Genomic DNA, 27,077 nt, shown 5'->3' on the forward strand with positions numbered 1-27,077 from the left:
AGATAAAGAAGATATTTTCAGGTTGGCGCTGTGATCGCGCTTGAGTAGCGTTCGATAACTATAGATGCTCAGGTAAAAAAATGCTCGCCATAAAAGGCCATACTAATGTATTTTTAGTTTAAAATGTAGTCTGGGAAATATCCCTATATTTAAAAAGCCAACTAATTTAATGGAGGTTAATTTTCCATTTAAAAATGAGGTTTTTTGTCATTTAATTTATTCATCAAATTGATTTGAAAAAATACGTTCGTATATACTTTAAAAATAAATATACTTTCTAATGATTTACCCAAATATTTCAATTAGGGGGCAAGTTTCAACTGTTCGTAAATAATTCATTATTACAAAATGGGATTTAACACGTAAATATCAAGCAATGCCTGTATAGTTATACTATAATAAATATAATATTTAATTTAAATATATATATTTATCTCTACAAATCGTAGGTCCTCACTAGGGCCCAAAACAGCAAACTATTGAATTTTGAGAAAAGGTACCTCAGAAGAATATTGGGTGTGCAGTGGTTTGATATCGTAAAGAATGTCTTAATAAAACAATAGATGCGGAAAACTCCGGTGACAACCGTTATCAAGCGATGGAGACAAGCTTGCCTAGGTCATCCATTACGGATGCGCGAGAGAGCCTTAAGCACGCTTACCTATTTTACAAAACATCAGGTTCTCGCTGTTCTCTACGTACACGGCTGACAGTTTATGTTTGAAGTGCGGGGCGCGGATCTGACTTGGGAGGGCACACGAAAGTTGACCACAGATAGAGAGGCCTGGAGAGATTTTATGAATACTATAATATGCTTCATACAGGGAGTGGGTATAGATTGAGTAAGGATAAAATAGGAAACAAGTTGTTTTAGAGCGGGATTCGAACCTCGGACCTTTGATCAATGAGTTCAGGATACTTGTCTCTACCTTGTTTAATCTGTTAAAACGTGTGTATTTGAATAATTGGCAATAAAATTCCAATAGGTGCTGAGACCTTCCATTCGTTCTGCAGAGCAATTTCTATTCTTCGACATACCACATTTTTTAAAAGTAATTCCTATTTTTCTTTAGATGCTCTGGAAGAATATAAATATATCATCACGTGAAAAATTGACATTCTCTGATAACATTTTAACAAACACCAAAATATTTTTCGAACCTCGATTTTCTAAAATACCATCCATCTTTCTTTCTGGATCCTAGGTTTAATTCCTGGCAAGACTTTAAAGCTCTCGAGGCAATTTTTTACCGTTATTTGTATAATGCCTGAATACTAATCGTCTTGCCTATATATTTAAAAGATTAAGATTTTCTGCGATTGACTCCTAATGCAATTTTCTATGCACCACTAGTTACAATAGGAAAATATCGATGTTAATTCTTCAATTAAACATTTCCAAATATTTGGTTTTTTCCCTTCATTTATAATATTTGTTAGCCCTTTTTATCATCAATGATGCAAAGGGCCATGCATTTTTTTATATCACTAGAGTTATAATATATTTCACAATCCTAGAGATCTGTTTCCATTTCCAGAGAATATAAACAGGCACATAAGTATTATTGACGTGAAAAATTATAAAATAATATTATATCCTATTTCATTCCTGAATAAATGTTTTTTTACTAGTTTTTTTTACTAAACACGGTAAATAAACAGATTTTTTTTTGTTTTTAAATTAAATTTATTTTAAATGCATAAGAGTAAAAGCAACTTATTAATTATATGATTAGATTCCGTACAAATAAATATACATAAATACTTAGCTTACAAAATAGTACAATATTTACATTTTTATACCAAAAATATGCCTTCAACTCCCTTAAAAACACAGAAGTCATTTTACGATAAAGAATGATAACTTTAAAAGTGTTTATTGTGAATAAAATAGTATACCATGCACCTATCTTACATAAATAAACCTTTGAATACATATTAATCTAAATTTCACATTACCTGTTGTTTTATTAATTTAATAACAAATAAGACAGAAAAGACAAGTTATTACATATTATAAAGTCGATGGATTACTATAAAATTAAAATGTGATGTTACATAGTTTTTATGTGCAAATCTACCACTTATTTTTTGATCACATGGTTTGATTTTTGCGTATGCGGCATACTTTACTTGTGTGCATAGTATAGATTTTATATATTTACACTTTATTACTAATTTTATCTATTATATTGAATTTGATGTGTATAGAGAGCTGTGAGTGCCCAGATGCTCAAAATTCCCCGAAATGGTTAAGGTCAAGTCATTGAAAGAGTCAAGAGTTTTATCCGGGATTGTATGTAACGGAAAGTGCGGTTAGAATTACAAGGCACTGCATTCAACAGACTGTCTTGAGATCAGACGTTTATTTGGTAAAAACCAAATTTTGCCTATACATATTTAATGCCTGCAAAGCACCCATTCCTCCTTCACGGATGCGAATCGTGGCACACCAACATAAATAATGGTTTCAGCTCTTTAACTTCACAATCATCAACAGATGTAAGAATTGAAGGAATATAGATTGTCAAATATGAGCGGAATGGAGAATATTACACAGTCAATGACAGGTCATAAGCCGTAGATGCCTATACTTCTATATTACCTTCTCTAAAATGTTTTTAATCTGTTTTGTAATATGTTAACCTTACTAGTGCCTTAAACAACAAACTATAGAGTTTGGAGAATAAGTACCTACCTTTGAAGAATATTGGGTTGGTTGTTTAAATTGGTAAGGAGTGTTAAAATTTAACAGACCTAACAACCCTCCGGTGACAACTGTTATCAAGCGGAGGCAATACTGCTAACTTTCTTTACAACGCATCAGGTGTTCGTGGTTCTGGATTTTCACGGCTGACAGTTCGTCGACAGATGTCTGAAATATGGGACGCGGGCCTGACTTCGGCATCTCGTGGATACCATATTATTATGCCCCACCTAGGGAGTGGACATGTATTAAATACATATAAATAAATAAATAAAATAGATGTTTGTATCTATTTTTTGAAACATTGCCCAAAACATTAAAATTTAAAAATTCACCGGAAGCTCGTTTTACACGGTTTTTTTACATGGTTTCGAAACGGTCTAACAATAAAATATGTTTTTTAAAACAATAATTTAAGAATGCGTAATAGGTAACACAATAACACTATTTGTGATTGGAATGCCCATATCGCTATTTTACTGATTTGGCGCATAAAACATAATATTATGTTAGTTATTGTGAATCATTTTTTTTACAAAGTAACCTACCCAGAATTGTTCATTTTTTAAGGATGCTTTTTTACACGGTACTGTGTAAAACGTATCCCCCATGTAAAAAGAGATTTCAGTGTACAATTTTCTTAAATGCCATGACAACCAAAATTTAGATGATGGTTTAGAAAATGTTTAATTTTATTGTTGTAATGCCATAACTATTAGAAAATAATACCAACGTGATTTTTTTGTCTGGTTTTGTTTAACCTTTTGGTTCATTTACATTGGTTATGTTAAAATATAAGGAATTCATAATTTCATTCGTAAATGCACCTAACTACTAGCTTTTTTCAAATAGTGACAAAAGTTTAATGAAATTTCAACAGGACAAAAATATTGTTGTTCGCATACATTCCACAATAATAATTTTATAAACATGTTTTAAAAATATTACAACTGCAATTTTAAAATTAGTTAAATACTAATTAATTATCGTTACGAGTAATGAATATTTTATTATTTTTATTCATCTAATAGGAGTATTAGTATGTACAAACAACGTCAAACATTTATGTACATTTTTTATGAACACATTTAAGATTATATAAATCGATCATCTTTTAGGTAGTAAAATACTTTCAACATTTTAGTGTTAATTAAAAATATTTTTTATAAGTTGTGTTGTATTCTGTTTTCAATTGGCACATTTCTAAAAGGTGTTAAATTTTATTAATGTATTATTTACACAAATGAACTACAATGATATTTAAATATTTTTTATAATAAATGAATTATTTTGCTCTTTCGACAATTTCTCTTTTTTAAAGATCGATTAAATTTTTAATAGTTTCGGGAGGCATGATGTCCCTATTTCCTCACATATGCAAAGTGTGTGAAAATAAAAGTAATAAGATATTTTTTTTTGTACAACATTTTGGAAAAGAACCTAAATTATATTGTTATGGTATTCGTTACAATCAATATAGTGTGAAATTTCCGCAAACAAAGTTTTGTAAAATTTACATTGAAAATAAACGTAAAAATGGCATTTTTCAATAAAAAAATATAAAAGTGCCATCTATAAATAATTAGTTATAATTATATTAAAATATAATTATATTTTCGTTTAGAATGGAGTGTCTATAGTAATTTGTTGAAATTTTCATTTTTAATAAACAATTGCTGCAAGACATTGCATAAATAAATAAGTTTTTTTTTTCACTTTCACAATATGATTTTTATTTTCAATTTAATTCTTAATCTTAATCATCAGGTCATATTTTGTGGACCTTAGATAGCGGCACAGGACAGACCTGAGTGGCAAAGGAGATGCAGAGCTTTGTTGCAAACCAATCCAAAGAATTAAAACCAAAATGAGAGAATAATAATACGGTGCAATTATAAATGGGCATTTAGGTTATAAAAAAGGAGTAGCAGTAACAGTTATAATTTCACAAATTAAACTTTTTCATGAAATGGTTTTAAAATAACTGTTAAACGTGGGTAAAAAATCTGGTAGAAGGAACTGCAGAAACAGTATCATAAAAATGAATCAAATGATTACTTGGAACGGTGAACAAATCAAGATAGGTAGGACTGTTTCTAAAATAACAGTTTAGTGCAGTGTGAGTTAAAAATAATGTTCTGACTGTTTTTTCTTTACGGTAATATTTTTTTTTGTGAAACTGTTCAGCTTCGGAAGAATTATTTCAAAACACCAGTTTATTTTTTCTTAAATAACACAAGTGCATACACAGTGCTGCGTGTTGTACAGATGGTGATATGAAATAGATATTTATTTTATTATAATTTTTATTTTAAAATAATATGTATGCTTCCACTTTCCATTATTTCATATCCCAACTCAACACAGAGCTTTTGGTCTCATGGGTTTGGGATACGTTACTATTTTATGTAATATATGTAGGTACGGCACTATTAATGTGTTAGTGCCTGTCGGCGAACCGAGTAAACGTACAAATTTAATTTATTTTAGTATGTACACCAGAATACTTTATTTGAAAACTTTCTGGCACGTACACATTGGCAAAGGCTATTCAAGATTTGAATGGACTGTATATTTGTGATAAATAAACAAAAAATGGTTTAAGGTATGTCGGTAGGATTGATATTTAATTTTTATGGACAGTTGGAATAAGTTAATAATACTTTCACACAAGTTATTGATGAAAAAAATATAATACACTCCCACTTATGTATTTTTGACTAATTAGCGCTTTCATTGTCTCAATGGGTTTTTTTAGACTAGTGAATACAAGCCAATAGTGAGATGATTGGACAATTAAACAAATTAAGGTATTAAAAGCAAACATGGAAATCTCCACCGAAAACGGAAAATTAGTTATTGATGCCAAAATAAACCATACATAAAAAACCTACCTAGGTACCTAAATAATAGCGTGATTCAAAACCGTCTCTTAATCTTGCAAAACCAGATTTCAAATGTATTACTTGACACCGCAAACTTAGCATTCTTCATTGAGTGCGTGAAGCGTAATTAGAAATCTCACAATTCTTTTTCCAAAGTTTCTCGCAAATATCTCAGTCACTCCTTCAATTGAGATTTCTAATACCCTCAAATTTATTATTACTTTTACATTGAATTTTAGTTTAAAGTTGCATCAAGCGCAAGTTTACTTACAAACACTAGTGCAAACGAGATGTAAATTAGAATAGTTTTAATGTATCTATGTCGAAAATATATATTTAAAGGTATTAATAACCATTGTGAATTAGAATAGTCATTTTATGGGTGTTATCCTATTTGTTGAGATTTATTCTCATTAATGACAAAATGCGTTTTCAAATCACAAATTACGAAAACAATACATGAGTTTCAAATTTTAAACAAAAATATCATTTACTTGAACCAATAGAATTAAGAATAGTCTAAAAACCGCATACGCACATCAAACAAAAGGCGACCAAACTACTCATAAATTAGTAGGTTTACGTTATGACCCACTAGTTTCTTTGTAGACGTCGCTCAGTACGCAACTCCCGATTTGAATTCAACTATGTCTTGTTGTGTCCTTTTAAAGTGTAGAAATACAGCTATGATCATAAAAAAACAGGATGGTAACACATTTCATGTGTAATTAGCAAATGAATGTGTAAGTAGCAAATGCATTACTTGAAAATTGAATATTTTTTTCATCCGTCAGATTGTCGAAGAAACAAAATGGAAATTTCGTTAGACTTGCTAGGGTAGTAAATTTTTTTACCCTACTTTGCTCATTTAATGCAAGAACTAATGAAAATTAGACCTCGGATTAAACAACGCCGTGGGAGACATTTGAAAGACATTATCTTTAAAACATCAAATATTATTTAACATGATATAAAAATGTCCGTTTTATGTAAAATATTTTTTTTTTTATATTTTAAGTTCAAAGTTCATAAATTCAATTACTTTTATTAAATGACTCTTTATTTATCTACTCTGTTGTGTCAATCAATGTTTCTGCGTGCAATAAAATTTTAGAGAAATTAAGAGATTGATTTTTTTTACCTTACATTTGTGTTATGATTTTTTTTTCTCATCTAGCAACATAACGTGGCGACATCACGAATGCGCGTGGCGAAAGTAGGCCATAGTGGTGGGATTATTGGACACAGTCTGATGTATTCAAATATGATTCTACACTCCTTCTGGACTATTCTTAATTTAATGCTTGAACCTTTGGAAACGTAGTTTAATTGTTAAAATATTGTTCATTACCTAATTCAAACCAAATAAACCTTAAATGAACTTATGTTATTGTACTTTATATGCTATGTGAAAGGTATACTATGTTATAGGTTTTTACAAAATGACGCTTTTGCATTTAAATAAATCTGAATAAATATTTTGTAACGTATTTAGTTGATATACATAAAACTAAGAAAATCTGTTGAAATGTTTTGCCGGAACGCCCGCCATTCTGTAAAGAAGCAACCGTTTCTTAGTTGGACGTCCATTTTTACTTTACAATAAGTTATATAGAATACTGATTTTAATTACTTTATTAGATAATTCTATCACAAACACACAATAATTACAAACTCATTTGAAACGTTCCATTTGACGCAGGTAATTTAAAAGTACGCGCCATGAAAATTCATAGACTATGTTCATTTCTTCGGTCTCACGTCAGGCGCAATGGCGGACACGGCAATGATGGCGTTCCGTTTACTGCCATTTAAAGCACCTTGGACTCTTCTATAAGTGAACTTTGTAGTTCTTGTGCTTTTCGGTTTCTCTGTTGTGGCATGTTCCCTAATATCCCCCTTCCACCGTTCTTTTCTCCACCCGGATACACCTGCAAGAAGTTCAATTTCTTCGAAGGTCGGCCATCTTTCTCTCCCTTCGTCTATGGTGAAATCCCAGCTTGGTTTTACTTTTGCTCTATGGTCGGACATCTCGGATAGGGTCTTGAGAAATATGTCGTAGCTTGTCTGGTATTTAGTTGTCTCTTGTAAGTCTTCCGCTAGGTTCTGGATGTCTGGATTGTGGTGTTTGTGATGATGATGACTATGTATATGATGTCTGGAACTTTTTCTCGGTGGAGAGTGATGAGGAGTGTCGTCATCAAAGGCTAGCCCCAGATCTGAAACAATTAAGTTTTGTTATCAATAAAAATCTGTAAAAACTGTAGTTTTATCGGGTTCGTTAAAGGCATTTCAATTTTATCTTCTACTATATCTACTACCTGTATCTAATAAATTTTTGGTTGTGAAATTTTATTTAAAAATATAAATGGAGAGAGAAACAGAATAAGAGAAAAGGTGAATAGGGATAAAAATATACCACGCCTTCTTCCTTTTATGTATTTTTAATTAATTTAAAAAGTTTTTTTTCATACTATTCAATATTTCCCCTACTCCTGTATCCATAATAAATACGAATGTGAAATCTGTAATTGGTTTTATTTTAAAATGATTTTTTATACCATGGATTTATTAAAAGGCTTTAATTTCAGATACAAATTAATAATATTGGTAGGTCGTAGATAAAAATAAAAATTTTATAATATCTAGTATGGACGATAAATGATACATAAATTTACAAAAAAAAAATTTAAAGCATTTTTAAAAACATTTTCTAAATGGAAATAACTTAAATGCAGCCCTGGTTCAAATAAACAAATTGAGTAAATATGGGTACGTCTTCGTGTCACTACTTCTAAAAATATTTTACTCTATAGGGCGTTTAATACGTCAATACGTTGGGCATGAGTTAAGCGTCATCATTTTTGAGGAAATCGTAGTATGGAGCTAAAATCTCATTTGTTTAACTGACATTGACCGAAAGTTTAAATAAAGCATCTTCTTGCGTGCTTAAAGAGTTATAAGCATTATTTGTATAAAGGATTTCAAGCGAGCACAATATCAAACCCTAATAAAATCGCACCAATTTCTTTATCTTTTCTTAGCTCCACTTTCTTACATTGCTGTCGTCAAAGTTCATTTTTCTTCTTCGGTTGATGTAAGTATAAATATATGATATTTATTCTGTTAATTAACTTAAGGTCTTCCCGGAATTAATTTATGTACGGCTCTCTATACAAGGATTCCGAATTGTTACAGAACATATCCTTAGTTATGTCACCCGTCTGGTTCCACAGAAGAACAAGGCAAACGTTAATTATTAATACGGCCTTCTGCCTGCCAAAAGAGCGTAAATAATAAATCAAGGGAACGTAAACTCGCCCCATCTAATTGTACCACTACGGTTGATATAAAGGTACACATTATTATTTATTGGGTAAGTTGTGTCCGTTTTTCACCAAATGAGGAACAAGAGGACACAAGGAAAAAATTCAACAAACTAGTCAATAATGTATTCTCCTTCATTATTTTACAACAAATTAGTCAATAATGTATTCTCCTTCATTATTTTACAACAAATTAGTCAAAAGTATATTCTGCTTCATTATTTAACAACGAATTAGTCAATAATGTATTCTTCCTCATTATTTTACAAGAAATTAGTCAATAATATATTTTCCTTCATTATTTTACAACAAATTAGTCAATAATGCATTCTCATTCAATATTTTGCAACTAATTAGCCAATAATTCATAGTATTTTCACTATGCAGCTTTGACACCTTTATCCCCTCGATTGAACATAAACAGGAGTGTCGATAATGCTCACTTTCATCTTCTTGACAATTCATTTTGAAGGCTTGTAATCAAATTAAATCACAAATGTAACGTATAAGCAAAACACCTTGTGGAGCAGAAATTTTTCCTTCGAATGACGCATAACTTTTACTACTTTGTTTTACTTTTGGTACTCATTTTGAAAAAATACGGACAAAACTTATATGTTAACACCTGATATAAAATATAAACATTAATCTACGTATACCATAAATTGGATCGTTTTTACAAATGAAACGATATACCTATCACTTTTGTTTTTCACGATAGACAAGGATCACCAATTATTTATTTATATACAGAATATTGATAGTTCTATATTTTTATACATGCATTTATTCCACATAACATACATATGTAGATAGTAAAATTAAAAAAGCAAAAAAATCTTTTATTTTATAAAAGTAAAAAAAAAAAACAGCAATTGGAAATAGGAGGAGGGTGTACAAAATGACATAGATCATAAAAATAATAATTTGGATTTATAATTTACTTTACTTCACAAAAGTCAACTAATGGAAGAGTTGAGGAAATGTGGATGTTCGAAAATGGGAAGAACGGTGAATGTTACACAGTGTGTAAATTATTGTTCAATATTTCAAAATAGAACTGAAGTAAAGTTTTGCCTAGTAGGTGATTTGGTTCAGCGGGATGAATCTCACCCACATAATAAAGGTTTCAGCTCCTTTACTTCACAAAAGTCAACAGATGGAAGAGTTGAGGAAATGTGGATGTTCAAACATCGGCAGAATGGTGAATGTTACACAGTGTGTAAAGTGGCCACTTAAACCAGCCAATGACAGGTCATAAGCCCTGTAAATGCCCAGACTTCCATATTCCCTTCTCAAAAATGTTTTCCTTCTCTGTTGAAATAAATTTAAATACAAAAATTGACTGCTTTAAAAAAATTTGAATTATCTACATTTCCTTTCTAGGGCCGCGGCCGTTGCCGTAAGTTTACTTAATATTGGAAAGTGTGTCATATCAATACTCGATTAAACGCGAATTCAAATATGACCGAGAGTTTGATTTAGGAGCTATAGCTACTATGTAATTTTATCCTCCCCCCCTGTATCGTTATGTACACCTTTCCCCTACAGGTTTCAGACTGAATAAATAGTAAAATTTAAAGGATTTATTGTACCAAAATGACATTACAAATAAAATAACACATTTAAGCCGTTATATTAGTGCAATATATCTGACCAAGAACCTTTGAGCAATGATTAGTTATTACTAAGGTATAATACTCTCCAAAAGCAAGAATTTGCGTCTCAAACAAATTCTCACTAATGTGAAAGATGTAGATTTCCAATGTGATAATGTTCAGCTGACGCACCGCTCTTCCAATACAAACCAGAGACAGGTTTGTTCTTGAAGCCTAATTGTCTATTCCATTTCAGTAATCAAAGACCGTTTGGATGCGTTTTTAAATGAAAAAAAGAAGGCAGACGATAAGCAGTAGACGAGATATAGGCGCACCAGCAAAAGCTGCCTACGAATAAAAATAAGAGATTTTTTAAAAAACACATCATTATATTTTAAAAAATCACACACTGTTGATACTGTGTTCAAGTTTAAAAATGATATTTTCCTGTCACAATTATTTCATACTATATTTCAGCATCAAAGCAGTTAGTTTAAAAAGAAAATATTTTCTAAGCACGTAGAAACATTTCGCTAAGTGGGAAGTGCAACAGTGCGCAACACGAGTGAAATAAAAAATTCTGAACTAACGGTTCTTATCCGAGAGTACTGAGCTTTCAGGAAACCCCTTGGTAATATTTAAAAATAAAAATAAGGGACCCATAACTCTTAACTACTTTAAACTGGCAACAAGCTCGAAGCAAAATTGTAGGAGTAAATTTAAAAAACTTTTAAATGTCCGAGAAATGCTTCCAGGAATTTTTCACGTACTTTCTGACGGTAAATGAACATTTCATTTTGAAGTAAATTACACTAAGGTAGAAAGTTAGGTGTCCGCATTGCGATTTTGCAGTTAAAGGGATTCGCTGTGTCAGAGAAGTTTGATGAATAGGTATTAGAACATTGTTTTTCTGTCACCCTCTCGCTCAATATTGTGTGAAAACGACAACTGCGCGTCAGACTGATTATGCCTAGCTAAAATTGAGGTTGCGTTGTTAGCTTTCCGCCCCCTAAAACTGAACCGATTTTGTTTTTTTTTTAGAAAGATTATTAAAATGAAATTTTCGGTGTTGGCGCCTTTTCCGTTTTTTAAAATTATTTATCAAATTCGAATTTGACCACATAACCGAGTATCGCACGCACCATCAGGCATGGAAGAAACATTCACATTCTATCACTTCTTTATATTTTAAATAATCCCACTTCGCCTGTTTTATCTGAGAGAGCTCATCCAACCTCTTTCAAAACACGGACTATCTATTCGTTCTAGTAACGAGAGAACCCTTTTAATACCCTGTCATCGCTCTTATTTTCTTGCCTCCTCTTTCACAGTAGTAGCCGCTCGATTGTGGAATAATCTCCCCTCTGAAGTTAGAGACGCCCCTTCTTTATTTACATTTAGGTCAAGATTGAAATGTCACTATCAAAATATTAAAATTTTTCCTGTATTCTTTCTTTTCCATCCCTTTTCCTCTCTTCGTTGTATAGTGTTAATTTTTAATTCTTTAATTAGTCTTTGTTTTTAATTTTTGTATAAAATTGTACGATTCAATATGCATGTCCATGTATTTATAATTTTCTCAAACTGAACGGTTTGGCTAGGTAGGATGTAATTCCCTTAAGGCAATATGCCCACCCTTATATGTATATATATTGTATATGTATATAAAGTGTCAAATAAATAAATATATAATTCCGTACGAAAGAAAACGGCAAATAAAATTTAGCGCTTTTCTGGGTTTTTGGATGGTCCTAGCTCCCGTAAGAAACAATTGAAAAAATATCAAAACGATAGATCATAGAATTAAGAGACTATTCTTAATTCTTTGTGATAGACACGCTAATGGTAAATATCTATACGGTGTAAAAAAAGGCCATACTGCCATAATCCAGGAAGAAAATAAGGGAATACGTTTGTAAGAATAAAATTCACACCGCGTTTCCTATTAACGCGTTTGATTATCACTATCATCTCATAATCTCAAGTTCATTTCCCATTGATCCATTAATTACGAAAGTTCCGTATGTAACTAAAAAAAGCGTTCGCATTCTGTACATCATATCGAAGCTTTACTGACAGACTGCATTGAGTCATAAAACAAGTTCTGAGATAATCGCACTTAAAGCTTTCTTATTCTTTCAACCCATTATTTCTCCCGCAATTTTCTATTTTTTTTTCTAAAGCTTTGAAAGAGTAATTGAACGTAATTATGCAGAAAGCAGCCAGCAATAGAAAAGTAAAACTCTATATTATCTAATAGTACATATGTGAAAAATCAAATCTACACAACAGTTGGAATGTTCTTTTTTATTCATTTATACTATTACAATTTTGTACTATTTTTTTTATACATAATAATGTTCTCTCACTAGGTGTCCCGTGCCGAGGGAAACATTTTACAATAAGTACAACGAAACATGCCTTAAATTAGTTATTTAACATAATAAGAAAATAAAAACGTAGTTAATCTAATTATTCAATTATCATTGTAATCATAATTAACAAAATAAACTAAAATATTAATAAAAAACATAATAAATTCATATAAACTTGCAGACAAAATAATCAGGAAACACTTTTTTATCTATTTGGCTTGATCCACTCATCGATCCGTGCGCAACCCACCTCCACTAACTTTTTCACCTCCACTAAATTTCTTAATAGCTATATTAAATTGAGAGTACTCACTAATTGTCTTATGGACAATGGAAGTAGATTGTACACTTTAACCGAGTAGTAGGCCAATCCTCTTTGACCGAAAGTTGTATTGATTTTTAGCTGTTTTTGCAAACTTTGACAAATGATAAACAATCAATACGTTAGTTTTTTTTGACTTTACAAACAATAATCTTATTATGTTGATGGCCTAGTTGTACCAAAATTTAAAAGTAAATATGGACAACGTACGTTGGATTATATTGTTCCAGAGATATTTAATTTGTTGCCACTTGACATGAAAACATGTCATAATAAAAATAAAATTATGTTTTTATTACGTAAGTGGTTAGTAGACGGAACATTCCTATTTTGATTTATTATTTATGTAAAACGTTTTTTTTTAAAATTATTTTTGATATTATCTTAGGTTAACCTTTTCTTTTATTTCTTTCTTCTCTCATTAATTTTTTTTAGATCTTAATTGTATTATTTACTTTTAATTTTCTTTTTATTGTTATTTTTTTTCTGTAGATATGAATTGAAATTCTCGATTTACTTTGTTTAATTTATTTTTTTATCTTGTTTTAATTGCGTTTATGAGCACAGACTATTTATATATGTGTTTATTTATTTATTTTATTTTTTCTTCTATTTAAAATTTATTCAAGTAAATTACTATTCTTTAATTTTAATTGTATTATTTTACTCTATTTTCTTACTTAAAAAAAAAAATGTATTTCTTTAAACTATTTTTTTTGTTTATTATTTTATACGTATACAGTATTATGTCTGTACTCTTCTTATTTGTTTATTAATTAAAACTAATGTCTAAGCACCCGATGACAAACTATTATTGAATAGTTTATCGGGACAAAATATATCTAAATACTTTGTTTTCTTTATAATGTATTAATATTGTAATCATGTGTATATTTTATTGAATAAAGACTATATATTTTTTTTTTAATGTGTATGGCCAGTATCAATGATTTTTAAAGTGCCGTAAGAATTTTTCTAGTGCTGTGGGTGTTTTCTGCAACTTGAGGAATTCCATTTTTGTGATCGATACTATTTTTTAAAAGGTGAACATCAATATCTCATTTTTTCAAAATTTGCTGCTTTTTCATTACTATGTCCGTTCAATTTTTATTCTAGGCTCAGGACAAAATTTGAAATTAACATCTTGCACCTTTATTAAAAAATATTTGAAATACAAAAAGCGGCACTTAATGCATTCTGTCATTAAAGCTTCGATATTGAGTCCAGGGGTGCTATTCTAAACCACTTTTGCGGCACGAAAAAACAGTTTTTCTCGTATATTAACCAACAAAATACACGAGATAATACGGCCGCGAGAGCGCTTGGAATACCAGCCGTGGTGTGACAACAATCACGCAGTTATTAGTTATATCTAGTTTCAATGCATGTATTGTTTCAAGTATACGTTCAAATTTAGCCGCTTTGAATGAAGAACTTCAGCCTTACGGGAAATCGGATACAAAAAATGTTTTCTTAGTCGCGGTAAAAATTAAAGCATTAAATTGTACGGCAAAGTTTCTTAAAAATGTATGAAAAAATAAATAAAAAGACATTTCAATAAAAGCGACTTAATGGTTCATATGAACCAACCAATGATATAAGAGCTATGAAGGATATTCAGTTTGCTTACCGTAAACGAACCAATCGGAAAAACTGACAGAGAGGAACCCCTGACGTCACATGCGGAGTTATTTCAGAAATACAAAACTTTAAAAAGTCATAGCGCTGATAATACGATATATTTAGAAAAAAAATTTTTGGCTTAGTTTAATAGTCTATTAACAAATAAAAAAATAGTAAAGAAAACTTCATTCATCAAATTCATTCGTGTGTGACGACATAAGCAGAGTTGAAATCTCAGTGTTGAAAAAAAGGTGATTTTTTTTTACGAAATGCAAAAACAGTGAGTAAACCATAAAACCTGTAGTACTTTATTTGTTTTTTTTCTTCAGAAAGTCTTAGATTTTACAACGTCTATAAAATTTACTAACTCTTTTTTGTAAAAACATAAACAAAAAATACTGTTTTAGAATTTAAAAAAGTATTCGATAGATCATCATCATCATCATCATTCTCTTTTCACACCTAATAGTGCATAGGGTACTGCATTGGTACACGAATCGCATCGTATCATTATTATTTTTTGTTACATGAAGGTAAGATGATGAGTCTTACGCTTCAGGTGCCAGTCCAAAGACTATGAAATATTCTGGTGGGAAAACACCTGTTTTGATAAATGTTTTCCTGTCAACTATGTCGGGAATCAAACCCGAGACCTCTTGCATGGTGAACAAACGCACTGACCACTACACCACGAGGCCGAGATAATTTAATAGTGAGTTATTTATAGCTCTTTGAAATGTAAAGAGTTGTTTTATTACAGAGGCTCCCAGGGGGTGGGGAAACAAAATTTTGAAATTTAAAAAAAAAAGTTAATTTTGTAACTTAAGTAACGACCATTCATTTAAATTTCAGCGTGAAATTCTAAAAAAAAACATTCGTCATGATAGGGTTCAAATCAATTCCAAAAGACTAACATAAAGTTAATATTTGAAGCACTTACTTTGTGGTTATTTTATTGAAAAGTCTTACGTTTAAAAAGAAAGGGGTTTTTAATTATAACGATTATTTATTGTGCTGAATATAAATACATACATAGGTACAGTGAGCGAGTGGATATTATATTGAAAACGGCTATAGTTGCGGTCCACACCGCACCGGCAGCTTTAAATATATTTGGGACCCGAATTCTAAGGGTTAAAATAAAATTTAAAAAAAAACAAGCAAACTAAATAAATTTATTCATGATTAACTACAAAAGGAGTTTCAGATAAGTCCATTAACTGTAAATAATACCCATATTCAAGATACGCAAGCAAAAGATCTTGTATTTAGAATTCTCTCGAAGGATGTGGGCATAAAGGATAATGGAAAAATACCTTTAAAGATAAGCGCGGAACCTTTTCGACGAAAGAAAATTTTCATTATTGATTAAATACGGCCTTGGATACATAATATATTCTGTAAGTAAAAAAAAATATGCCGAAACACAATGGATAGTCCAACAAAAGCTGGCTTTCAAAACAGAAAATACACGCGTCTGTTTGTCCGTCACATGATTTCTTCCCGAACGGTGGGTAAGTTTTAGCTACTTGAAATTTAGACTCGCCGCCTTGGGCTCTTTCTATTTTTAAATTATTTTTTTCAAAAATATTTACACAAAAGTCTTAAAATGAAAGTCCCGCTGAATTGTAAGCATATAACTCGTCCGCATGTTTTTATATGTTGCTTTGATTTTTCATATTTAACCTACATTAATCTTAATTTTATTTAAAAAACATAACATATGATACCATTATTATGTTACATTAATAAAGATTAAAAACTATCATGACTTCAAAATACTTTTTTTCATTAGCCATAATTTGAGCATACGCCTCACTCCTGTATTTAACTCACTTTTTTTATTTCTAGATTAACGATGCTATTTTCATTTTTAAATTTTCCTTTGTTAAATTTTAACCTTCACACCAATGGTAAGCTGTAGCGGCGTAAAAAGTTGACATGCCATTTAAAAAGTTTCTTTTTAGTTAATTGTGTTCTTTTTTGAGTACAAAATTCAGTCAGTGTTGCCTGGTCTACCAAAATACGAACCCAAAATCAAACTCAAACGAGCTTCTACGACGCCGTGCCGTAGCGATTTGAAAAAAATAATTCACTTCGTTAAATTGAAAGCTCTACCCATTTACCCAAATCCGTTTTGAGATCTTGTGGCCTCTATTCAGATCCGCACATTGCAAACACAAATTTTAAGATTAAATGAACGGTTAATTCTTTTTTCATTATTTTTATATGTTTCGCGTTATTAAGAATTTACATTTACCACTTTCAATCCCCCTATCGCCGTCAATACCCCTCAGTACAAATAGTCAATTTGTCTGTCACCTTTAATTTAATTTTCCCTATTCTGACAGCGATATGTTAGTTCATTAGTTTGTCAGTAAGCCGGGAGAACAATTCTGATTCGAATAACCAGAGCCATAACAACCCCTCCATTGGCCAATCTATAACAGTTTATAGTGATAGACTTTATTAAATAGTGATTGATTTGAAATATAAGCGATTCTTCTTTTTTGCATCAATATCACTATTTATTACGATACTCAGCGGCTCGTTTCAAATTGCCATAAATTGTGCGTTGTTCATATCTAGTTTCATTTAAATTTGAAGGTACTTTAGCGCGGGATCGTCCTCTATAGTTCGATTCCCCTACGGTATGCAGGAGATTTAATAATAATTTGTAATTATTACAAATTCTAATAAAATATTTCTAAAATAATTCTAGTAAAATAATTTCACATTTGATTTATTGAACCATTTTAAAGCATCAAATACTAAATTTAATATCGGTATCAATAATTGTATGATCTGTTTCTATCAAATATTGGCTATCGCCCAGATCCAATTTACATAGCAAATTTGGTATACTCAAACATTGATTTCATCGTGCAATATTATGCATCATAATATTTGATAGAGTAAAGGAGTAAATTAAACTAGGAGGCTTGCATTTAGAAGGCTCATTAATGATGTGCCACCTAGGTTGGAATATTGCATTTTAGTGTTGATTTTCCAACGACGTCATTGTTGAACATTAAAGAATGCCCAACTCAAATTTGTTTTACAAAAACAAGTAAAAATGCTTGTTCAAAATAAGTTAAACTAACAGTTTGATACAATCCAAATAATTTGTAAAAAAAAACTTCAACACGAAACGAAGAAAATAAACATGTATAGACGATGATGTTTTGGTACATGAATGAAAAATATATTAAGTTTTTCTGGGTTACTGTGCCATGCGCAATATTCCAAAATAAATGGAATCTCTATTTAAACGTCAGTGAAATTTAAAAAAAAATAATCCGATTTAAAATTCGGTGGTTTGATTTCTCATGAGAACATTTTATTTTAGAACTGAAATATTTAATTGTTATGTATTCCTTGAGTTAATTTGAATTATATGCTAGTATTTAACTAATATTTATAATAAATTAACATATGATATAATATCCAAATTTATTTTATTATTTTATTTTATAATTAATAAACATGTCATAGTAAAAATTAAATTATGTTTTTATTACAAAAGTGGTAAGTAGACAGAACGTTCCTATGCTGATTTATTGTTTTTGTAAAACATTCTTCAACTTAGTATTTTTGTATTTCATTGAATACATTTTTGTTATTTTCTTATGTTAACATTTTCTTTTATTTCTTTCTTATTTTATGTACATTTTTTAGATATTAATTTTACTAGGTACTTTTAATTTTTTTATTTTCATTTTTCCTGTAGATATGAATTGAAATTTTCGATTTACTTACTTTGTTTTATTTTTTATCATGTTTTGATTACATTTATGAGCACACATTATTTATATTTATATATATTTTTTCCTACGTTAAAAATATATTCAAGTAAATGGCTATTCTTTTATTTTAATCGTATTATTTTTTTCTACTTTCCTAAAATAGTTTTTAAACCATTTTATCTGGTTTTGATGAGTTTTTTCTTTTCCATCTTCTTAATAATATTTTTAACTTTTCAAAGTATCAAAAACAAAATAATATATATTCATTATTTTATATGTTTACAGTATTATGTCTGTACTCTTTAATTTGATTCTTAATTAAAGCTAATGTCTGAGCAAACCAACTATTATTTAATAATTTATCTAGACAAAATATGTTTTTACACTTTGTTTTCTTTTTATAATGTAAATATTGTTATAATGTGTGTATTTTATTGAAAAAGGCTATAAAATTTAACTTTCAGGCATCTCATCATACATTTTTATTAAATATATATAAAATATAAACATTTTACAACCGAGATGAAGAACATTTAAGAGAAGGTAATATATAAGTCTGGGCATCTACAGGGCTTATGACTTGTCAATAGCTGGTTTAAGTAGCCACTTTACACAGTGTGTAACATTCACCATTCTGCCTATATTTAAACATCTATATTCCTTCAATTCTTTCATCTGTTGATGTTTGCGAAGTAAAAGAGCTGAAACCTTTATTTATGGGGGTGAGATTTATCTAATTGAATTATTTCACCTACATAATAACATTTTCAGGCGTTGCCTAGTATGTAGGTGAAATAATTCAATTTGATAAATCTCACCCGCATAAATAAAAGTTTCAGCTCTTTTACTTCACAAACATCAACAGATGAATGAATTGAAGGAATATAGATGTTAAAATATGGGCAGAATGGTGAATGTTACACAGTGTGTATAGTGGCTACTTAAACCAGCCATTAACAGGTCATAAGCCCTGAAGATGCCTAGACTTCTATATTACCTTCTCTAAAATGTTCTTCATCTCTGCTGTCATATGTTAATGTTAACAGCTCCCCAGGGAGTTAAATCCAGTCCTTGTCTACAAAAAAAATGTACAAACTCAAAATATTGTGTATAAAATATTTTTACAATTCTGTATATTTTTACATTATTCTTCCTATTCCATCCGCCTTCAAGTTATACAATTATGTATATTTTCATATAAAAGTGTTTTGTTAGTTAACATTAAGGTACTTTATTTTAAATATCCTAAAACTCATCAGTCTATTTGCAGTTATCCGGTATTTTGTATAATTAAGTTCACCTTTTTCAATAATTTTCCGATGGCTCTGTGAAATAGGTATTTACAAAAATATATTGAGTTTGTCCAAATTTTTGTAGACAAGAACTGGATTCAACTCCCCGGGGAGCTGTTTATATTAACATAAATAAATGTATCAGCATAAATAAAGGTTTCAGCTCTTTAACTTCACAAACATCAACAGATGAAAGAATTGAAGGAATATAGATGTTCAAATATAGGCAGAATGGTGAATGTTACACAGTGTGTAAAGTGGCCACTTAAACCAGCCATAGACAGGTCATAAGCCCTGTAGATGCCTAGACTTCTATATTACCTTCTCTTAAATGTTCTTCATCTCTGTTGTAATATGTTAAGGTATTTACAATTTATTGAGATGTCATTCACTAGCTACATAAACACAATACTGTAGAATAGTACTTGAAATGTGGATTTCAACGGCAGAGTTGAAAGTAAAAAAATGTTGCCATTAGATTTGTTTATATCTTGAGTTGTTTGATCATAGTATTGTTTATTTTAACGTATTTTGTTTTGTTCTGTTCCGTTTCGTTAAAACAGTTAAACCACAGAGAGCCGGAAACTACGAGGACATGGAAGGTTACATCACCAGAATTAATCTGCGTTCACTCAACTCGATTAAACTTTCTTTGCTGCCATTTTTCATTCCATTAAAACGGTTGACCCGCCATTAATCCTGGCGTAAATAAATTCACTTGTCTGTAAAAACGGTTTCGCTTTATATTTTGCGGTATGCTCAATCCTAAAACTCTATTTAAAGTGAGTTTCTATGTAATACTTTGGGATATTTTAATTAACTTCACCTGGAGGGTTCGACCACCAACTTAAATAACTTGGACTTATTAAGAATAATTACACAGCCCGACAAAATTTAATAAAAAAAAACTGATTTTGAATATTATTGACGTGCTGATTAAAAAATTACTTCAGTTTTTTTTTGTAGAAGCTCTAGTTTTTGAGCTACAGTCGATTTCAGTCTTAATAAAAGGCAAAAATAATGAAACTAGGATATCTTAAAAAAAAATTTTTTAAAAGTAAAATTTAAATGTAATTTGCCAGTTCTGCTAATTATTTAAATCAAATAAAATAAATTTTTGATTTAAATTGTTTTTTTAAGCCTTCAAAGCGGAATGTCAAGTGGCATTTTCGAACATTTTCGAAACCATCTTCTGTTCGCGTTTAATCGAGGGAATAAAACTACCACAGCTGCTCGCGATATTTGCGCAGTGTACGGTGAAGATTCTTTAAACTATAAACTAATCTGTTGCAAAATAACGAAGGAGAATACATTGTTGACTGAGTTGATATTATTTTTTTGTGACCTCTTGTGATCTTCATTTGAAAAAAAATGGACATTATGTTAACACCCAAGTATAAACATATTTCGTAAATTGGATTGTATTTACGAAAAAAAAAATTTATTTATCTGTTTTGTTTTCCACGGGTGCAGTGCAATCAAAGAATTTTTCATAACACACGACGGCATTTTTCTGCGTAGCATCACATCCGATCACAATGAATGTCCGTTAGAGAATGACGGCGCGGAAGGTAATTACCCACGAGCCCATCACTATTATTCTACTTTCTTTCTATCAGATTATAACTTCTGGGAGATTTTTTCCATATTTATTTTTCAGTTTCATACACTTTGTAGTTTTTTTTTTAGTTCAATCGTTTTTATAAGATTATCTATCATATTTTAAAAATATTTTTAAAAAATTCATAAGATTTCCACATTAAAATCATCTCAAAAGACATTATTCAGACTAAATTGAATTCAAAACAAAAAATAATCAATTTTAAAATATGGAATTCTTTTCGCAAATGTCCAACTCGGCTCTTCTCACCATCAGGGGTGCACTTTATTAGTGAATGCGATTTTCAAATTTGTATTTAATGTCGGTTAATATTATTTTAGTGTTATCTAAAATCCAGTGAAAAGAAATGAATGGGAAGAAATTATAAGGAGTGTAAGGAAAGAATCCGATTGGGATCCATAAAAAGCGAATTTGTTTGTAAACATTCAAAAACAAACTTTTTTAAACACATAAAAACAACATCTTTCCATTCTTTTTGTAAATGCATTCTCGTCAAATGCAACCCTCCAATGAAAAAAAGATTTACGGTTCTTACTTTTTTTTTACAGATTTGATTAAAAATATTAATATCTGCGAACACGCGCAGCACAAAGATTTACATTTTGCTGAAAACCGCACGTAAATCGGTTAAGCCGTTTAGGAGAAGTTCAGTGACATCACGCGTATAGAAGAATCATGCATATAAAGATAAATATACACCAAATTAAAAAGAACTGCGAAACACACTCTTGAAAACGCTGTGTTGTAAAATTATTTTTTTTTCGAAAATACATAATGTCGCTATTCGTTTGAATATATTTTCAATATCCACGGCTCCTCAGGGACTGGAAAAAATTCTAAAATAGTAAATTATTGGAGATAAATTTATGTAGCTAATGTAATTGGAAGAGAGCAAGAAACGTCGGGGGCTATCATAATAAAAATGTCAAAATTTACATTTGCGATTTGGTTCGATTTCAACTTTTGATTTTTATTAGATTCCACGCAACATAAAATCGAATTGAGAATCAATGGGAAAAAATCAGTCACTTTTTATATAGGACGATCTTTTAAGAAAAATAAATAAACTTGGCGTATGTGTGCGTAAAAAAAATAAATTATTTTAATGCCCTCTTTTGCGTGACAAGAAATAAATATTTATTCCGTCTGCCAGCCTGTAGCACTAACTATGCAAAACATTCATTTCCTCTATCGTTCTTGCTTCAACTATAATCCTTTTTTTCATCTGTTACACAGTGTGTAAAGTGGCCACTTAAACCAGCCAATGACAGATCATAATCCCTGTAGATGCCTAGACTTCTATATTACCTTCTCTAAAATGTTCTTCATCTCTGCTGTTATATGTTAATGTTAACAGCTCCCCAGGGAGTTGAATCCAGTCCCTGTCTACAAAAATTTGGACAAACTCAAAATATTGTTGATAAATCCACCTGGTCCATGAAGAAGTATAGAAATTGTAAAATTGAAAAATTTTCAAGCGTTACCTAGTATGTAGGTGATTCAATTAGATGAATCTCACCCTCATAAATAAAGGTTTCAGCTCTTTAACTTCACAAACATCAACAGATGAAATAATTGAAGGAATGTAGATGTAGAATAGGCAGAATGGTGAATGTTACACAGAGTGTAAAGTGGCAATTTAAACCAGCCAATAACAGGCCATAAGCCCTGTAGATGCCTAGACTTCTATATTACCTTCTCTAAAATGTTCTTCATCTCTGTTTTAATATGTTAATCTATTGATATATTTAACATGTCCCTTAATTTATTTAAAAGTAAATTAAGACTCATTCTTTCTGGCTGCGATACGCACCCATTTGCTATTTAATGATGCTCACGCTTACACACAACTGAACACTTACTCTCACACAAATACATGAAAACACACCTCTCAACTTACACTCATCCAATTGCATCCTTTTGTTGTACCACAATTTAATACGTATGATTTTGATTTGGAAACTTCGCTGGTCTGTCTTTAATCCGCATATTTTTTATGTTATTATATCATAGACTTTATTTCTGTAAAATAAATAAATATATATATTTTTTAAATAAATCATTCCAATGTGCGTGCTTATGTTACAAACAATGTATGTTTAATAGGTTTACCGACAGGCGCTAACACGTAATAATGTATTAGTTTAATTGAACATTCAAAAATACTGAACAAACTAAAAATACGAGTGATTTTTTTTCTTTCTATTGTTAATGGACTGTTAAACTAAGTCAAAAATAGTTTTGAAATATTTTTATGTACCAGCGCTATCATTTTTAATGTTTTGTAATTTTGAAATTTCTCCGTCTGCGACGTCACAAACTCTTCATTTATTTAAAATTCCTTTTTTGCATTTTACATTTTTAAAAAAAAAAATTTATTTGTTTATTTTTCCATACATATATTATCTAAATAAAAATATAATTATAAAAATACACTTTAGAAAAATACATCTTAAAATTAAGCTTAACATAAATAGGAAAAAATGCCCACAAATACTTCAGTGTCTGACCGTGGGCCATTCCTTTTTTAATTATTAAAAAGTTTATAGCATATAAATATAGTATGACATGACTTTTAAAAGAAAAGAAAATGAAAATATATAGTATACATTATTTACAAATACAAAAAGAACTATTACATTAACTCCAAAAAAATCCCATAAAGACATGGTCTGTGTGAGGGTATACATTTTATTTTTGATTGAAATAAAGGTTACTGGAAGAATACAATAGATACAATAAGATAAACAATGAGTGCTGATATTAGAACACATTTTTTTGTCACTGAAAATGAGAAAATTATCTTGAAAGTTTATTCGATTCATTAAAATAAGAAAGTATTTAAATTCATTTTTTTATCCATAATTTTAACAAAAATTTGAATCGAAATATATTCAAATAATTAATCATACTGTCCATATAAATGCATTAAACAATTTTTGTGCTATGAAAAATGAGGGTTTTTACCTGAGTCTAGATTTACTATAAGGTATTTCAAGGAAACTATTTAATCTTAGTCACAAACAAAATTTATATTAAAAATAATGCTTCACAAAAATCGCACTTTTCCCTCTTTCCAATTGTTCCAAGAAGCTAAACTTTTAGACCTAAGACAAATATATTGTTTAAAATATATATTTAAGAACCAAAATTTATTTACAAGAAATTTAAAGAAGAAATCGCGTGTTAGAAATACCGAATTGTAAAACGAGGCTCGCACAGAGACATGTATGCATTGGCCCAAATTTTTGATTATTTTTTTACTGATAATATTTCATTGATTCAAAACTTTCAAAATTTTCCTTCTTTTAAAAAACATGCCCTATTCTGGATTCAAACTAAAAATATGGACTCTTTTTTTCTATGATATATTTTGTTACCCTTTCATAATAAGGAATATTCTTGTGTTTTTTAAATATTTTTTATTTCCCCTTTTAAAAACTATAAAAAAATAACATATTATCTTTTATATATTTTTTTTTTCTTATGTTACACAAAAATATTAAAACGGTCCATTATTTATTATAGGAGCGAAAATTCATTAACATTTTCTTGTATACCCACGAACAGGCCATGTGTAATGGCCATCGGTTCGAATTCGTCCCGGCAGTGACATCTGTTGAGAAAATATGAAGTCAACCGAAAAGGACAACGTATTTGATTAGTTAATCAAATACGTAGTTTTAATGGGCGTCTATAGATGGCTCGCCTGGTCTTCCGTCACGGCACACGGGCGGAAATACAAAAAAAAATATGTGTTGCAAATTTCGCCATATTGGGCACGCCACTGAGTTTGTAATCTCCTTTCTTCGAAATAATCGCGAAGGTGTAAAAATTCAAATTCAATTCAAAAGAAGAGTCAACAGTTAATCCATCTCCTAGGAAGTGACCAGGAAGACGAATTGGATGCAGACCAGGACTTCGGGATTGCCCAGGTCAGTTGTATTCAGTTTTCTTTGACGGATTACCTGTCGGTTGGGTTCGAACTGTTGGCCATTGTTATATAAATTAGCTTTGATTGTTATTTGCTAATCGAAGCTGCAAAAGAAGAAATATGTGTATAGCTTGTGATTGACATAACATTATACACCATGCCTTTGTGGGATTTTTTTCTTTACTATTTTTACTATTAATATGTCTTTCATTGCTCTGTTTTACCTCTTATGTTTATTGTAAAAAAACATTTTTTTTTAAAATAAAACTTTAAAAAAAAAAAAAAATAAGAGTTTTCCTGATTGGTGAATTGGCTTCCCGCAAACCGGAAATCCAATACAACACTATCAATGATTGAACTCGTGACGTAGTTCAAAGAAGTATGAAGTTTTTTATACATTTTTGAAAAACTTCGCCGTGCTATTAAATGCTTTAATTCTTACCGCGTGCAAGAAAACCTTTTTAATATCCAAATTCCCTTAAAACTGAACCTCCCTATTACGATCGACTTCAATGATGGAGAGGAGCTAGATTATAACACGTCTTGCAGCTACAGAGGACGATAAAAAATCTAGACCCCATTCTGTGAGTAAAGTAGAACCGGTCTTATCTCTACTCGATTTGCTACTTATTCAGGATTTTTACCTGAGAGCAGCCATCGGGCGGAAAACACTTGTCTGGGGATCTGGTTATAATTTACTCACAGAACTGCATTTTTCACCCGCTTTCTTCACATAAACCATGGTCCACGGAAATTGCGGTTAAAATTTTAAATTCACATTAAACAGAATAACCGCGATGGTAATTTCAATAAAGTACTTTAATTATGTATATTTACATTAGGATAAAACACCTTTAAGATTTTTCCGTCTTTTCGCCCTCTTTATCAACCAGTTCGTAATTCTTCTGTTTAAACGAATCGCCTTCCAACTCCCAAACAAGAGATTAAGTTGTATAGCTTAAGTCCGTGAAAAGAAAGGGATTCGAAAAAAGAAGTTTAAGAAATCCCGGGTATTATCAAATCGTTCCTAATACGAGTAGCATGTCTATTCAACTATTTGATGAATGATAATTGCATGATTTAATTATTAAAACAACGTTTTATTCATAACACGTTCCTGTATATGAAACACTAACAAGAATTTGAATAGTCTAGACCCTAGAATTAAGAATAGTCCAGAAACAGAAGGTGACTAAACTACTCATAAATAAGTAGGTTTACGTTTTGACACATTAGTTTCTTTGTAGACGTCGATCAGTACGCAACTCCTGATTTGAATTCAAATATGCCGTGTTGTGTCATTTTAAAGTGTAGAAATACTGATAGCATTTCAAAGAAACAGTATGCACTCACATTTCATGTGTAATTAGCAAATGAATGTGTATGTAACAAATGCATTACTCAAAAATTGAATTATTTTTCCATCTGTCAGATTGTCGAAGAAACAAAATGAACATTTCGTTGGCGTTGCCAGGGTACTAAATTTTTTTACCCTATTTTGCTCATCTAATGAGAGAACTAATGAAAATTTGATATTTGGACATTTGACCGACATTATCTTTAAAACATCAAATAATATTTAACGTGATATAAAAATATCCGTTTTATGTAAAATAAAATTTGTTTTATATTTTATGTTCAAAGTTCA

General features: G+C 30.2%; 1 protein-coding gene across 3 annotated transcripts in view; it reads right to left on the reverse strand.

The window, feature by feature from the left end:
• Positions 1–6,589: 6,589 nt before the first annotated feature.
• Positions 6,590–27,077, reverse strand: part of LOC148283165 (uncharacterized) — a 334,091-nt gene continuing 313,603 nt past the window's right edge. For 2 of the 3 annotated variants that reach the window (XM_088223929.1, XM_088223930.1), the window contains one exon: positions 6,590–7,811. In XM_088223929.1, coding sequence (XP_088080055.1) covers positions 7,336–7,811 — 476 coding nt within the window. In that variant the 3' untranslated portion in view covers positions 6,590–7,335. The remainder of the gene's footprint in view (positions 7,812–27,077) is intronic. The other variant, XM_088223931.1, reaches the window with a different exon arrangement.

This window comes from Micrasema longulum, unplaced genomic scaffold (genome assembly GCF_059751315.1).
Source record: "Micrasema longulum isolate JH-2025_06_02 unplaced genomic scaffold, ASM5975131v1 h1tg000259l, whole genome shotgun sequence".
In the NCBI taxonomy this organism is placed as follows: domain Eukaryota; kingdom Metazoa; phylum Arthropoda; class Insecta; order Trichoptera; family Brachycentridae; genus Micrasema; species Micrasema longulum.